The sequence below is a fragment of the Ursus arctos genome, unplaced genomic scaffold (assembly GCF_023065955.2).
Source record: "Ursus arctos isolate Adak ecotype North America unplaced genomic scaffold, UrsArc2.0 scaffold_13, whole genome shotgun sequence".
NCBI lineage: Eukaryota > Metazoa > Chordata > Mammalia > Carnivora > Ursidae > Ursus > Ursus arctos.
In genome coordinates this window covers 43,618,968-43,633,016 of record NW_026622797.1, presented here as the reverse complement: position 1 = coordinate 43,633,016, position 14,049 = coordinate 43,618,968, and the positions used below count along the sequence as shown (strand labels likewise).

At 35.4% G+C, this 14,049-nt stretch overlaps 1 protein-coding gene across 1 annotated transcript in view; it reads left to right on the top strand.

The window, feature by feature from the left end:
- RFX6 (regulatory factor X6) overlaps positions 1 to 14,049 on the top strand; it is a 56,869-nt gene that overhangs the window by 25,934 nt on the left and 16,886 nt on the right. Inside the window, exons 7-9 of the mRNA XM_048225862.1 lie at positions 8,452 to 8,559; positions 12,297 to 12,374; positions 12,491 to 12,604. Coding sequence (XP_048081819.1) covers positions 8,452 to 8,559; positions 12,297 to 12,374; positions 12,491 to 12,604 — 300 coding nt within the window. The remainder of the gene's footprint in view (positions 1 to 8,451; positions 8,560 to 12,296; positions 12,375 to 12,490; positions 12,605 to 14,049) is intronic.

Here is a 14,049-nt window from a genome sequence, read left to right as displayed (position 1 = left end):
CTGCGTGTTCTAGACAGCATATTATTACTTGATTTATACCAACTTTGCATACCATTGTTAACCTTTCCAACGTATTTAATTTTTAAAATTTTTCTTTGAGTACTTTTGCTTCCTGCTGATGTTCCACATGTTACTAGCTGCTAGGACACAAAACTACTATTTATCACGATGAGAGTTTTAAATAGATATTTAAATAAAAGACATATAATATATTTTGTTCTTTAATACATGTTTCCTTAGCACTCTGACATTGTTTTTGGAGAAGTGTATTGTTCATAACACACACACACACACATATTTTAAAAATGGCCATAAGATAAAAACTCAAGACCTACCCCATAACTTAACAGAGAGAAGTCCTCTGTGTGCTCCTACCCCAATCACTTCCCCCTCCCGACCTACAAAAAGTTATTGCTCTCCACGATTTGGTGTTAATCACTTCTTCGTTTTTTTTTTTTTTTTTAAGATTTTATTTATTTATTAGATAGAGATAGAGACAGCCAGCGAGAGAGGGAACACAGGCAGGGGGAGTGGGAGAGGAAGAAGCAGGCTCATAGCGGAGGAGCCTGATGTGGGGCTCGATCCCATAACACCAGGATCACGCCCTGAGCTGAAGGCAGACGCTTAACCGCTGTGCCACCCAGGCGCCCCTCTTCGTTTTTCCTTAAAGTTGATCACTTATGAATATATAGCTAAACAATGTGGTCATGGCTACACAACAATATGAATGTATTTAATACAACTGGACTATATACTTTAAAGTGGTAGATAGTTCTATGTTTTGCTTACTATTGACAATGTATTGTTTATTATTTGCCCTACATAGAACGGATTCATTGTTTTTGCAACTTTCTGGTTTCAGTCAGCATTAGATTTTGTGATTCATCGATGTTGATATATATGTTGTTTTAATACCTTTATTTGAACTGCTGTCGGATTTTTCACTGTATGAAAATATCACGATACATTTATTCATTCCATTGTTGGTGGACTTGTTTTTGTTTTTGTTTTGGCTGAAAAACAATATTGCTATGAACATTCTCCAGGGGCATATGTACAGAAATGGAATTCCAGGTTCTAGGATATGCTTAATGTGTAATTAAGATAGGTTAAGATTAAGTTGTTTTCCAAAATGGTTGTGTTAATTTATGTCTGGTGTGTGAGTGTTCCTTTTGTTCCACATTCTCACTGATACTTGGCCTTGAATGATATTTTAGTTCTTGCCAATCCAATGGGTGTAAAATGGTACCTGTGATTTTCATCTGAAAATTGTTTTTAATAACTACATCAAATATAAGCTTGCATTTTTTTTTGGATTTTTAATGGTCAGTTCTCTTCTATGAAATATTTGCTCAGATCATATAATTTTTCTATTTTAAAAATTTGATTCTTTGGAGTTCTTTATATATTCTAGGTACTAATATCCTGTAGGTTATGTATTGTAAATAACTTCACCCTGTTGGTGGCACAGCTCAACATCCTAGAGTGTCTTTCAATGAAGATAATTTTTAATTTTATGATTAGTGTTTTTTGTATCTTGTTTTTAAAAATCTGTGTATATTCCAGATCCTAAAATATTTTTCTATATATTCTTCTAAAAGTAGAAAGTTACTCTTAACACTTACGTCCTTATTTCATCTGCAATTTTTTCAAATTTTTTGTTGTGATAAAATACATATAACAAAATCGACTATCTTAATTATTTTTAAGTACACAGTTCAGTGGTATTAATTGTATTTATATTGTTGTGCAATCACCACCACTATCCATCTCCAGAACTCTTTTAATCTTGCAAAACTGAAACACGATGCTCATTAAACAATACCTCCTCCTTCCCTTCCCCCCACCCCTGAAAACTACCATTCTACTTTCTGTCTCTGTGATTTGAACTACTCTAGGTACCTCATATTTGTGAAATCACATAGTGTTTGGCTTTTTGTGACTGGCTTATTTTACGTTAGCATCATGTCCTCAAGGTTCTTTCATGTTGTAGCATGTCAGATTCTCCTTTTTAAAGGCTGAGTAATATTCCATTACATGTATATACAACATTTTGTTTATTTATTCATCTGTGAATGGACACTTGAATTGGATATTGCTGCTATGAACATAGGTTTCAAATATCTCTTTGAGACTCTGCTTTCAATTATTTTGAATATATACCCAAAAGAAGAATGACTGCATCATATAGTAATTCCTTATTTAATTTTCTGAAGAACCACCATACTGTTTCACACAACAACTACACCATTTTACATTCCTACCAACAGTATGTAATCATACATGTCCTCATCAATATTTGTGTTTTTTTTTTTGAAGATTTTATTTATTTATTCGACAGAGATAGAGACAGCCAGCGAGAGAGGGAACACAAGCAGGGGGAGTGGGAGAGGAAGAAGCAGGCTCATAGCGGAGGAGCCTGATGTGGGGCTCAATCCCTTAACGCCGGGATCACGCCCTGAGCCGAAGGCAGACGCTTAACCGCTGTGCCACCCAGGCGCCCCATCATCAATATTTGTTATTTTCTGTTTTTTCTTTGTTTTTTGTTTTTTTTTTTAATACTGGTCATCCTAATGAGGGTGAAGTGGTATCTCCTTGTGGCTTCAATTTACATTTCCCTGATGATTACTAATGTTGAATATCATTTCATGCGTTTGTTGATTAATATATATCTTTTTATTTTTATTTTTTTTTAAAAGATTTTTATTTATTTATTCGACAGAGATAGAGACAGCCAGCGAGAGAGGGAACACAAGCAGGGGGAGTGGGAGAGGAAGAAGCAGGCTCATAGCAGAGGAGCCTGATGTGGGGCTCGATCCCAGAACGCCGGGATCACGCCCTGAGCCGAAGGCAGACGCTTAACCGCTGTGCCACCCAGGCGCCCCTAATATATATCTTTTTAAAAGAAATGTCTATTCAAGTCCTTTGTCCATTTTTGAAGCAGGTCGTTTGTTTTGTTGTTAAGTTTTGCAAGTTCTTTGTATGCCCTGCGCATTAATCCCATATCAGATATATGATTTGAGAATACCTCTCCTCTTGCACTGATTGCCTTTTTATTCTGTTGACAGTGTTCTTCGATGCACAAAAGCTTTTAATTTTTATGAAGTCCGATTTGTCTATTTTTGTTTTTGTTGTCATACCTAAGAAATCATTGCCAAACCTAATGTTACGAAGATTTTGCCCTGTCTTTTCTTCTAAGAGTTGTATAGTTCAGGTCTGATATTTTAAGTATTTGATTCATTTTGAGTTAATTTTTTACATGGTATTAAGTAAAGGCCTAGCTCCATTCTTTTACATGTGAATATCCAGTTTTTCTAGCACCATTTGTTGAAAAGACTGCCCTTTCCTTATTGAATGCTATTGGCAATCTTGTCAGAAGTCATTTGGCAGTTTTTGTGAGGATTTATTTCTGGGTGTTCTGTATTGTTCCACTGATCTCTACGTCTGTCTTTGTGTCAGCTCTAGTTTATTTTGATCATTGTAGCTTTGTAGTAAGTTCTGAAATCAGGAAGTATGAATTCTCCAAATTAGTTCTTTTTTTCAGGATTATTTTTACTATTTGGGGTCTCTTGGATTCCATGTGAATTTTAGGATATATTTTTCTATTTCTTCAAAAACCATCATTGGGATTTTGCATTGAATCCATGGGTTGCTTTGGGTACTATTGAGATCTTAACAATAAATTTTCCAATTCATGAACATAGGATGTCTTTCCACTTACGTTTTAATTTCTTTGAGCATTGTTTTGTAATTTCCATTATACATGTGTTAATTCCCATAATTTTATTCTTTTTGATGCTATTATAAATTGTTTTCTAAATTCTTTTCAGATTTTTTCATGTTGACTGTATCCTTTTACTTTGCTAAATTCATTTATTATTTCTAATAGGGTTGTTTTTTGTTTGTTTGTGTTTTGTTTTTTGTGTTTTTTTGGTGGAATCCCTATGATTTCCTACATATAAGATCCTATCATCTGAAAACAGAGATAATTTTACTTCTTTCTTCCCAATTTGGATTTATTTTATTTCTTTTTCTTACCACATGTTCTGGCAAGGACTTTCAGCACTAAGTTGAATAGAAGTGCTGAAAATGGACATTCTTGCCTTGTTTCTGATCTTCAAGGAAATACATTCAGTCTTTCACCATTGCATATGATGTTTGCTGTGGGTTTTTATGGCCTTTATTACATTGAGGCACTTTACTTCTATTCCTAGTTTGTTGATTATTATTATTATAAAAGTGTGTCAAACTTTGTCAAATTCATCAATTGAAATAATCATGTGTTTTTTCCCTCCTTCAGTCTGTTAAGGTGGTATATGACACTGACTAATTTTTGTATGTCAAACCATCTTTGCATTCAAGAAGTAAATCTCACTTGGTCATGGTGTATAATCTTTTTAATATGTTGCTGCATTCACTTAGTTATTATTTTGCTGAGGATTTATGCATGAATGTTCATGAGGTTTGTTTGTTTTTTTTTTTTTTTTTTTTTTTTTTTTTCCTTGTGGTGTCTGCCTGACTTTGGTATCAAGATAATGTTGACCTCATAGAATGAGTTAGAAAGTGTTCTCTCTTCTTCAATTTTTGGGAAAACTTCAAGAAGACTGATATTATTTCTTCTTTATATGTTTGGTACAATTCACTAGTGAAGTCATTAGGATCAGAGCCTTTCTTTGTCAGATTTTTTATTACTGATTCAATTTCCTTACTGGTTATAGACTGATTCAGATATTCTCTTTCTTTGTTACTTCACCTTGGTAGAATTTATGTTCCTAGGAATTTATCTATTTCATCGAGGTTATCCAACTAGTTGATGTATGGTTGTTCATGTACTCTCTTAAAATCCTTTCTCAGTGGAGTCAGTATGTTTTATCTTAGGCATTTGAGTCTTCTCTATTCTTTTTTAAGTCAATCTACCTATAGGTTTGTCAGTTTTGACTTTAACTATCCTTTGGGTTGATTGATTTTCTTTATTGTTTTTCTATTCTCTATTTCATTTCTCTCTGCTCTGATCTTTATTATTTCCTTTCTTCTGCCCACTTTGGGTTCAGTTTGTTCTTTTCCTAGTTCCTCAAATTGTTCATTTAGATTATTGACTTAAGATTTTCTAATGTAAGCATTTATAGCTATAAATTTCCCCCTTAGCACCACTTCTACTGCATCCTGTAATTTTGATGTGTTATATTTCTATTTTCATTCATCTCTGAGTATTTTCTAATTTCCCTTTTGATTTCTCCTTTGATATATTTGTTGTTTAAGAGTATATTTAATTTCCACAAATTTGTGAATTTTTCCAGTTTTCTTTTTGCTGGTTTATCTTTATCACAAGCATTGTGTTTATTCTTGGTCTTTTGTGTTTCTTCACACATTTTAGAATCAGCTTATTAGTTTTCACAGAAAACCCTGAAGGGATCTGATTGGAATTGCATCGAAGAAATAGATCAATCTGTGACATTTCCACAACATTGAATCTTCTTATTCATAATTTAATATCTTTTGATTAAATTTAATCATTTTCTTTTCTTTTCTTTTCTTTTGTTTCTTTTCTTTTCCTTTTTTAGAAAGGGTGAGAGAGGGTGAACAGCGGGGAGGGACAGAGGAAGAGGGAAAGAGAGAATCTCAAGCAGACTCCATGCCCAGTGTGGAGCCCAACATGGGGCTCGATCTCACAACCCTGAGATCATGACCCGAGCTGCAATCAAGAGTCAGACATTTAACTGACTGAGCCACCCACATGACACAGTTTAATCATTTTCTTATAAATATTTTGCCCTTCTTTTGTTAGACTTATTCCTATGTATCTTCTAATATTTGTTGTCATTTTATACAGTGTCTTTTTTATTGCATGTTCTTAATGTTTTCTTCTTGGTTTTAGGAATTCAACTGATTTTTTCATTGATCTTGTATCCAGTAACGTTGCCAAAATATCTCTGTTGTTAATTGTAACAATTTTTGTGCAGTTTATTTTAGTTTTAAATGTAATCAACCACATCAGTTGCAAATAATGCTAGTTTCTTCCCTTTCAGTGCTTACTCTTTCATTACTTTTTCTGGCCTTATTGCTCTGGCTATTAACTTTAATACAGTATTGAACAAAAGAGGCTAGAGTAGGCAACTTTATCTCATTTATGGTTTTTAAGAGAATATTTATAGTATTTTACTATTGAGTATAATATTTGCTATGGATTTTTGATAGATTATTTTGATTTTTTTGATATTTTGACTATTGAATGATTAAGGAAATTTTCTTCTTTTCTAGCATAGACAGGCGGAGAGAGAGAGAGAGAAGTGAATGGTAGTTGGATTTTTTTTTTAAGGTTTTATTTATTTGACAGAGAGAGAGAGAGACAGCGAGAGAGGGAACACAAGCAGGGGGAGTGGGAGAGGGAGAAGCAAGCTTCCCGCTGAGCAGGGAGCCCGACGCGGGGCTCAATCCCAAGACCCTGGGATCACGACCTGAGCCAAAGGCAGACGCTTAATGACTGAGCCACTCAGGCGCCCCTGGTAGTTGGATTTTTAACAAATGTTTTTTTCTGTATCAATTGAGATGATTATATATGGTGTTCTCCACTCCCCTTTTTTTCTTCTGTCAATATGATGAGTTTAAGCCTAACTTGGCTATGATCATTCTTATAGACTGCTGGATTTGTTTTGCTAATATTTTGTTTGGTACTGTTTCAAGTATGGTAATAACAGGGTTGGCCTATGATTTTTTTTTTCCCTTTTTCTGTTCTTGTTCAGCTTTGGCATAAAAGTTTTCAAATGAACTGGGACAAATTTCTTCTTTTCCACTGTCTGAAAAAAAAATCTTTGAAGTTTGAAAATACCTGTTTTCTGAATGCTTGATAAAACTCACCTATTAAAAATCTTCTGAACCTGTTTTCCCCCCTTTGTTGAAAGATTTTTGATTATTAATTATATTTGCTAATGGAAATGAGACTATTCTCTTATTCTTAACCTAGATTTAACACAACACTATGTATTGACATTTTTTTGTTTCTGTTTCTCTCTCTTTTCCAATCTCACTAAATTACTTCTTGGGACAAATAAACATGATTTTTTCACCCATGAGAAAAGGTATAAGAAAAAAGTGTAAACTTTCCTGAAATTAGAATTTGAGTGCATATCTTGAATTATTAAGACTGATTAAATAGAGCAGATTGGGGTTAACTGTGCTAATATATCAGTTCATGGTAGTTAATCATGTATATAGTAGTTCTTTATAATTTCTTAAAAATGATTTAATCAGAATAATTCTCTAACCATATTTGAAAATAGAGGGTAGCAAGGATGAAAACTAAAACCTAACCTGAAAGAAATAGATTTCTACTGCACTTTTAATATAAAATTTTTGGAAAGTTTGTATCAAATCAGTCAATAAAAAATCAAAATATCTAAAATATCTGCTTTAAGGACTGAAAAGTCCTCTCAACTTCTTCCTGATTTAGCACCTAAGTCTGTAAGTCTACAAAGGTTGGGAATGATAAGACAGGGTAGAAACCCAACCTATGTAAGTATCAAATCTTCAATATGACAGAGACAAAGAAACACAAAAACTAGAAGAAAATATAGGGAAACTGTGGGAAAGAATGAAATTTTGTCCTTGCCAGGAATACCTTACTTCCTTTGCCATAGTCACAACTTCATTCTTTGCCCAAACTTTTGATTAAAAACCAGTTTGTTAAAACTTTATTTGAGGGACAGGAACAATCAGTTATGACCTGGGGAGACTGATTTGCTGAGACTCTGGTTCTATCACAAATATGCATTCTCTCTTTCTGTGTGGACTTTTTGTAGATATGTCAGTCCTGCAGCTTTATATATTATTTGTTGTTTGTCACTTTTTCTAATTTTCTGAAAACTACTGAAGGTGTACTTCCCCCCTAAGAGATTCAAAAGAAGAACACTTATATCTAAATGTAGGGGAGGTTGAGGTGTGAAAGTCCAGGTACTAATTTGGGAATCAGAAGACTTGGAGTCCATTCACAATTCTACTGCTAATTATTTCTGTGACTACATAAATTATTTAACTTCTTATCATCTTGTTTACTTAATCCATAAATGATTTGGTAATCCATATATGGATTTGGCAATTCTTGATCCTCTTATAGTTAAAATAATGTCAACAGTTCTAAAAGTGGATCTTTCAAAACTTATGCCATTAACGAATGTGAACTAAAATTAAATTTCTAAAAGTAGTGCAAACTGACAAATATTCAATCCAAAGTAATAGAAAAAATATCCTGACTATGAAATTATTTATGGCTTGGAAATTCTGCTGACATGTCTTATTTATTCAGTTGAATGATCTAAACTGTTTATCAAAATCTCCTAATTTGTCATGGCTTACAGGATGAAGAATGAAATTGTATGGGATTTTGTGTTATTAGAATTGTATTTGGGAGCCAAATAGTTGATAACGATTAATTTCTTTTCATTTTTCCAATTATAGGGTGGCTTCACTCGTAAATATTCACTAAGTTCAAAAACTGGAACACTTCTTCCAGAATTCCCCAGTGCTCAACACCTTGTGTACCAAGGATGCATTTCTAAAGACAAGGTATCAATTAAAGATACTTCTCTATTGATTTTCTGATATGTTGGTTCCATATCTCAGTTTGCTGGGAATCTCATGGCACTTTCAGGAAGCAGTCAGAAATCTGCATAATCAAACATAATCGACTGATTTATAGGAGGGACAAATGTTTACTAACATTGATTAAACACTTTCCAATTAATTATTTACCATCTCCCTGGTAGTGTGTAATCAGAAGTTGGTAAAATAAACCTCAAAAGACTAAAGATTATTTTTTATTTAAAACTCAATATTAAGGAAAAAAATACTATAATGTGTCTATCACATGCAGTTTCTTTAATTATAAGCTTTATGTTTTTGATTAGCTTCATATAATTTCAGTAAGTAGTCATCTGGCACTTCTCTAGGACAGAATTTGTTCCAAGCATTGAAGGGGAGATACCTAGGAATGCGAGGACCGTACTAGAAGTTGACAAAAATTCCTTTCCATTTGAAAATTCTGTGCTCCTTTTTATTTGCACTTTTTTTGAAAGTTAAGGAAGAAACAGTTTCATAGGATTTAGTTCATAAATAATCCTCAATGTGACTTTTCAATGCTTATATAATAAAATCTAAGAGTAAATCCTCCTCTATTTCTGAACTTCTAAAGTCATTTGCTAAGCAAGTATCTGCTGAATGACTAATAGCTCCTGCTATTAGTATTAAATCAGGGCATAAAGATTTCTACATTCTTCTTTTAACCAAAGTTAATTTTTCATTAGTATTTAAGGAAAATATATTTTTTTAAAAAAAAGATTTATTTACTTATTTTAGAGACAGAGAAAGCACATGAACGGGGGGAGGGGCAGAGGGAGAGGAAGAGAAAATCTCAAGCAGACTCTGCACTGAGCAGGGAGCGGGGTGGAGGGGTGGCAGTCCCCGATCTCACAACCCTAAGATCATGACCTGAGAGGAAACCAAGAGTTGGACATTTAACCGACTGTGCCTCCCAGGTGCCCCTTAGGGAAAATATCTTTAATATATGTTAAGTCAGTGCGTGTTCTTGAGCTGCAAAGACAGCACCTCAAGAAGAATATAAGTAACTAATGTCCAACTGGTTACTTTAGCCGTGGGCTTTCTGTGGAAACTGATAATAAAATAACACATTGATAAAAAGATCTATTGACTGATAAGTAGAGATGCACAGTAACTTCCAGGGTCCATTCTGATGACCCACTCTTCCTGTTAAGAATAGGCAAAATATTGAAGATAATTCTCAGATGCTGATTCCAAGTAAGTCTCCTGAAGTATGTCCACTTTCTACTATTCTCTTCTCCCATCACATTTCTCAAGGTTATCACATTTTTTTTTTACCTTATAGATATTATGTGATATTATGACTTCAGATCTGAGACATCTCCAGTACATGCTAACATGCGGCAGTCTGTGGGGAAACCTGTGGAAATCAGTGACGCTCCAGGGAACGTGGTTCTTTGGGGAGGGTATTGTTGGGTCCCCTTTGTGGAGAGAACTGCTTACATGCAAACATATCATGAAGATGTTTGCTGAGTAAATATGCCAGTAGGAGAGAGGGGGATGGGGAGAGCAACAAAGAAAAAAAGAGAAGTGAGGACATGTTCCAATAGTTTATTTCAGTTTCTTTGCTGGTCTCCAAGGAATTCCTTACCTGTCAACTTGAAAAACTGGTCTGTAGATCATTTCTCACTCAGGTATTAGGATGCTTAAATAACCCTGGTTTCTAAGTTCATTCCCAGTGGTCCTCTCATGAGCACCAGGGACTAACACTCCTCTTTGCCCCTTGAAGACAGCTGGACCCTGCTTTTCACTTTCTTAGCCGATAGCCAAGTTCCCCAGGTAACTTGTCAGTTTCTAGCAAGAGGGGTGGGGCTGAAGCTAAGCACCTTATGCACCTGCTTTCTTGAAGCAGAAACGATGGGACCTCCCAGTGAGAAGCTGATCCCAGTGAGGTGGGGTTTGGCCGAAGCTGAGGGGCCACTTTCTGCCTCATCATGATGTCACTCAAGGCAGTTGCCATACTCACTAACTTTTCTGGAGATAAACCTTGCCTCTCCTCCTGCCCTCTATAAATGTGGTGTCTATTCTCAGAAAATTGAGCAAAATTATGTTTAGAAATAAGAGTATGCTACACTAAAAATTTATTGTCCTAAGATTATGTAAATATTAAATAAGCAAATGTAGTACCATAGTAAGATTAAAAACTTCTGCCAATTTGTGTATAAAAGAATATAAATTTTGACACACATAAATGGAAATACTTGTGAGGATAAAAGCTTACTTGTACTTCGGGTTTTAGGGATCAAAGGGTTAATTTTTGACAGCAGTTATGAATTCCTTTCTATCTTTCATACTGTCCTTATCCTTACTTTTAAAAATATGTCTTGGCATTCTATCTAAAAATATAATATCATTTCCTAAAGTATAGAGCGTGTCTCAGTTGCATCAGTGGTGACATATTCCACTAGAGGTGTCCTGTGGTCAGCATACCTCATTGCAGGGAGATTAGTAATTTGCACGTCACCATGATACAGCCTTGAGCTGAACCACAAAGATGTGTGCTGTCACCAGGCTGTAAGGATAAAGGCTAGAGAGCAGAGGGTTAGAGTAGGACACCCCCGTTACCATCACCACCCTAGATACTGTTGGGATAAAAATAGTTCCAGTGGTCAATCTCTCTCTCAACATGTATGATGGATTATTCCAGCTACTTTGCTTGTGTTAATTTGTTTAGTCCTCATAACAGCCCTATTAGAAATGTACTGTTACTATCATCTCCATTTCCCAGATGAGGAATTTAAAACACACAAATGTTACGTGGCTTGCTTGACATCATAGAGCTAGTAAATGGCAGATCAAAGCTGTATTCAAATCCAGGTAGTCCATGGGCAAACCTCTAAGCCAGGCTCTCGTTCACTTGGACTACACAACCAGCAACAGGTAGCCATATTTCTAGCTTATAAAGAGATTTGAATTTGAATATTATTAGTTTGTTAAAATACTATTTAGTTCTAATCCATTGCGAATTTTAGAATATGTTTACAACTTTTTAGCTATGCTCGCCAAATGTCTGTGGTAACATGGACATCTTCAGAATAGACACTTACCATTCAAATCTTTTTTGGGTAAATTTTCAGGTCATTTGATATTCCTAATTTCAGGTAATATTTAGTAAGATCTTACTGTGTACCAGGCACTGCTCTGGGTGCATCATATCTTATTTAATTGGTTAATATACTATTCCTACCCTACTTAAGGAGAGAAAGCGTAGGGCCAGAGACCGAGCATTCTGTGCACAGTGGTGGAGGGGAACTGGGCGCTTGACTTTAGCCGACTCCAGACCCCACACTGGCAGCTGCTGTACCACACTGCCCAAGCACCCACTTACTACAGCTGTGAAGAGGTGACATGTTTTCCCATTTGATGTTTATTACTGCATTCAAAGGTCATTTGCTTATTAGATAGACAAACACAACGTTGCTTTGGCCCACAGCACCCTGCACAGTCACCTTTTTCATTGTTCGTCTGGCGCTATATTGCAATTGTCTATTTGCTTGCCTTTCTCCCTTCACAAGGCAGTAAAGTCCTGGAAACAAGAACTGTGCCTTTGGGTTTGGTTCCTCGACACTGAGCACAACGCCTGGTACATCACAGGAACTTAAAAAATGCATGCTGAGTAAATGAATGAACAAATGAAGGCAGGGTTGAAAGGACTCTTTGGTTAAGTGTTTTCTTCCTTGAAATAGGTTGACACCCTCATAATGATGTATAAAACTCACTGCCAGTGCATCCTGGACAATGCAATTAATGGAAACTTCGAAGAGGTAAGGGTGACCCAGAACGCTTTGCTGATCATACCATGTGTACTTTCTCGTCCTGTTCTTTATGAGTTCACGTTAAGGAAGAATCTTAACGTATATACTTTTTGCTTTATAACTAGATTCAGCATTTCTTATTACACTTTTGGCAAGGAATGCCGGATCATCTTCTTCCCCTGCTTGAAAACCCCGTTATCATTGACATATTCTGTGTTTGTGACTCAATTCTTTATAAGGTGAGCTCTTTGGGGTGTCTTAAACATGAACCATGTATTGTTTTAATGAGCGTTCTGTCTACATTTTTCCATTATATTTTCAATAAATTTGTTATTTCTGGCTGGAGATACAATGTTATTTTTTTCTGATGAGAAAGCAATATTTAATAGGTGTGTATTTTAATATACATTTACATGAAAACAAAATTTTTGTTTACAGTTAAGAATGATTCTAAATGTCCCATGCTCACTAATAATACATGAAAATTCAGTTGATTTTTATTAACTGTTTAAGGTGTTTTCAGAGTGAGTACCATAATGACGTTTTCACTATCGGTGTTCTGGGGGGAAAGCAGAATGAAGCACTCTTATGGGATTAACAAATTAAAAATACTGGAAGTCTCTAGCTTTAATGTATTAATGTCGATTTCTGTTCTCAAACCAAATAAGAGTCCACAAGTGTCTACAGAGGGATCATGAAGACATCACGAACAAGGATGAGCTGGTTGGCATTCTAGCCAAACATTTATCTGGGAAGAGGGAGACACTAATGCCCTGGCAGTCTGTTCCCTAGTTAGAGCAACAGTAAGGTCCAAGCTGAGGGAGAAAACTGCATTGCAATCTGGGTAAAGCTATTTGGACTGCCATTCAGTACCTCCCAGAAATATCCTTAAAGCATATTCTTTATTGTTTTCTTTACAAATGGTCTGGGTTTTTTTTAGCCCAACATAGAAGTCCTGAGTTTAAGTACCTTTAAATGAACTAAGTTTTCCTCCTCATAGGGGACCTAGGGAGGAACAGTAGAATGAGTTTCTGCAAGATCTTCATTCCATCTCTAAAGAGTGGTCATCTTTTAGTCTATAAAGCAGCACATGATTACCAAGGTCAATTCATTGGTAACTAACATACTGGCCATATACATTACTGCCTCATACACATGGAATACATGTGGTAAGATACACAGGCCTTTGTGTATAACCGCATTTCAAAATATTTTCTCCTCTAGACCTCTTGGTCCTCTTTGTCAGGCTGGACCACTCAGTTTATCAGCCAGCTCCGTGGATCTGCGTTGCTCATATCTTATTTGGTCCCCACTTCCTTTATATAGTGTAGTTTTTCCTGAGCTGGGATCAGTCAGCACTATCTAATTTCTTCTGTCTCCTAGTTCTCATTCGGGTCCTACCCATCTCATCCATGTTTTAGCCTCAGTATAGCCCTTTCTTTCAGTATTCTTTCTATTCTGATAATTAACTCTCTGGACCCAGTATATTAGTGTTACTTGCTTAACCTAGTATTGCAATGTTCCTAGATCCCACGCCCGCCTTTCACACATACACACACCTCACACATACATTCATTTTAAAGATAAAAACATAACTTCCAGAAATGAATTAACACATTATTCTCTATAAAGCTAGGAATAAAAAGTAATTGACAAATATGTGTCTTCCTACAAAAATACTAAG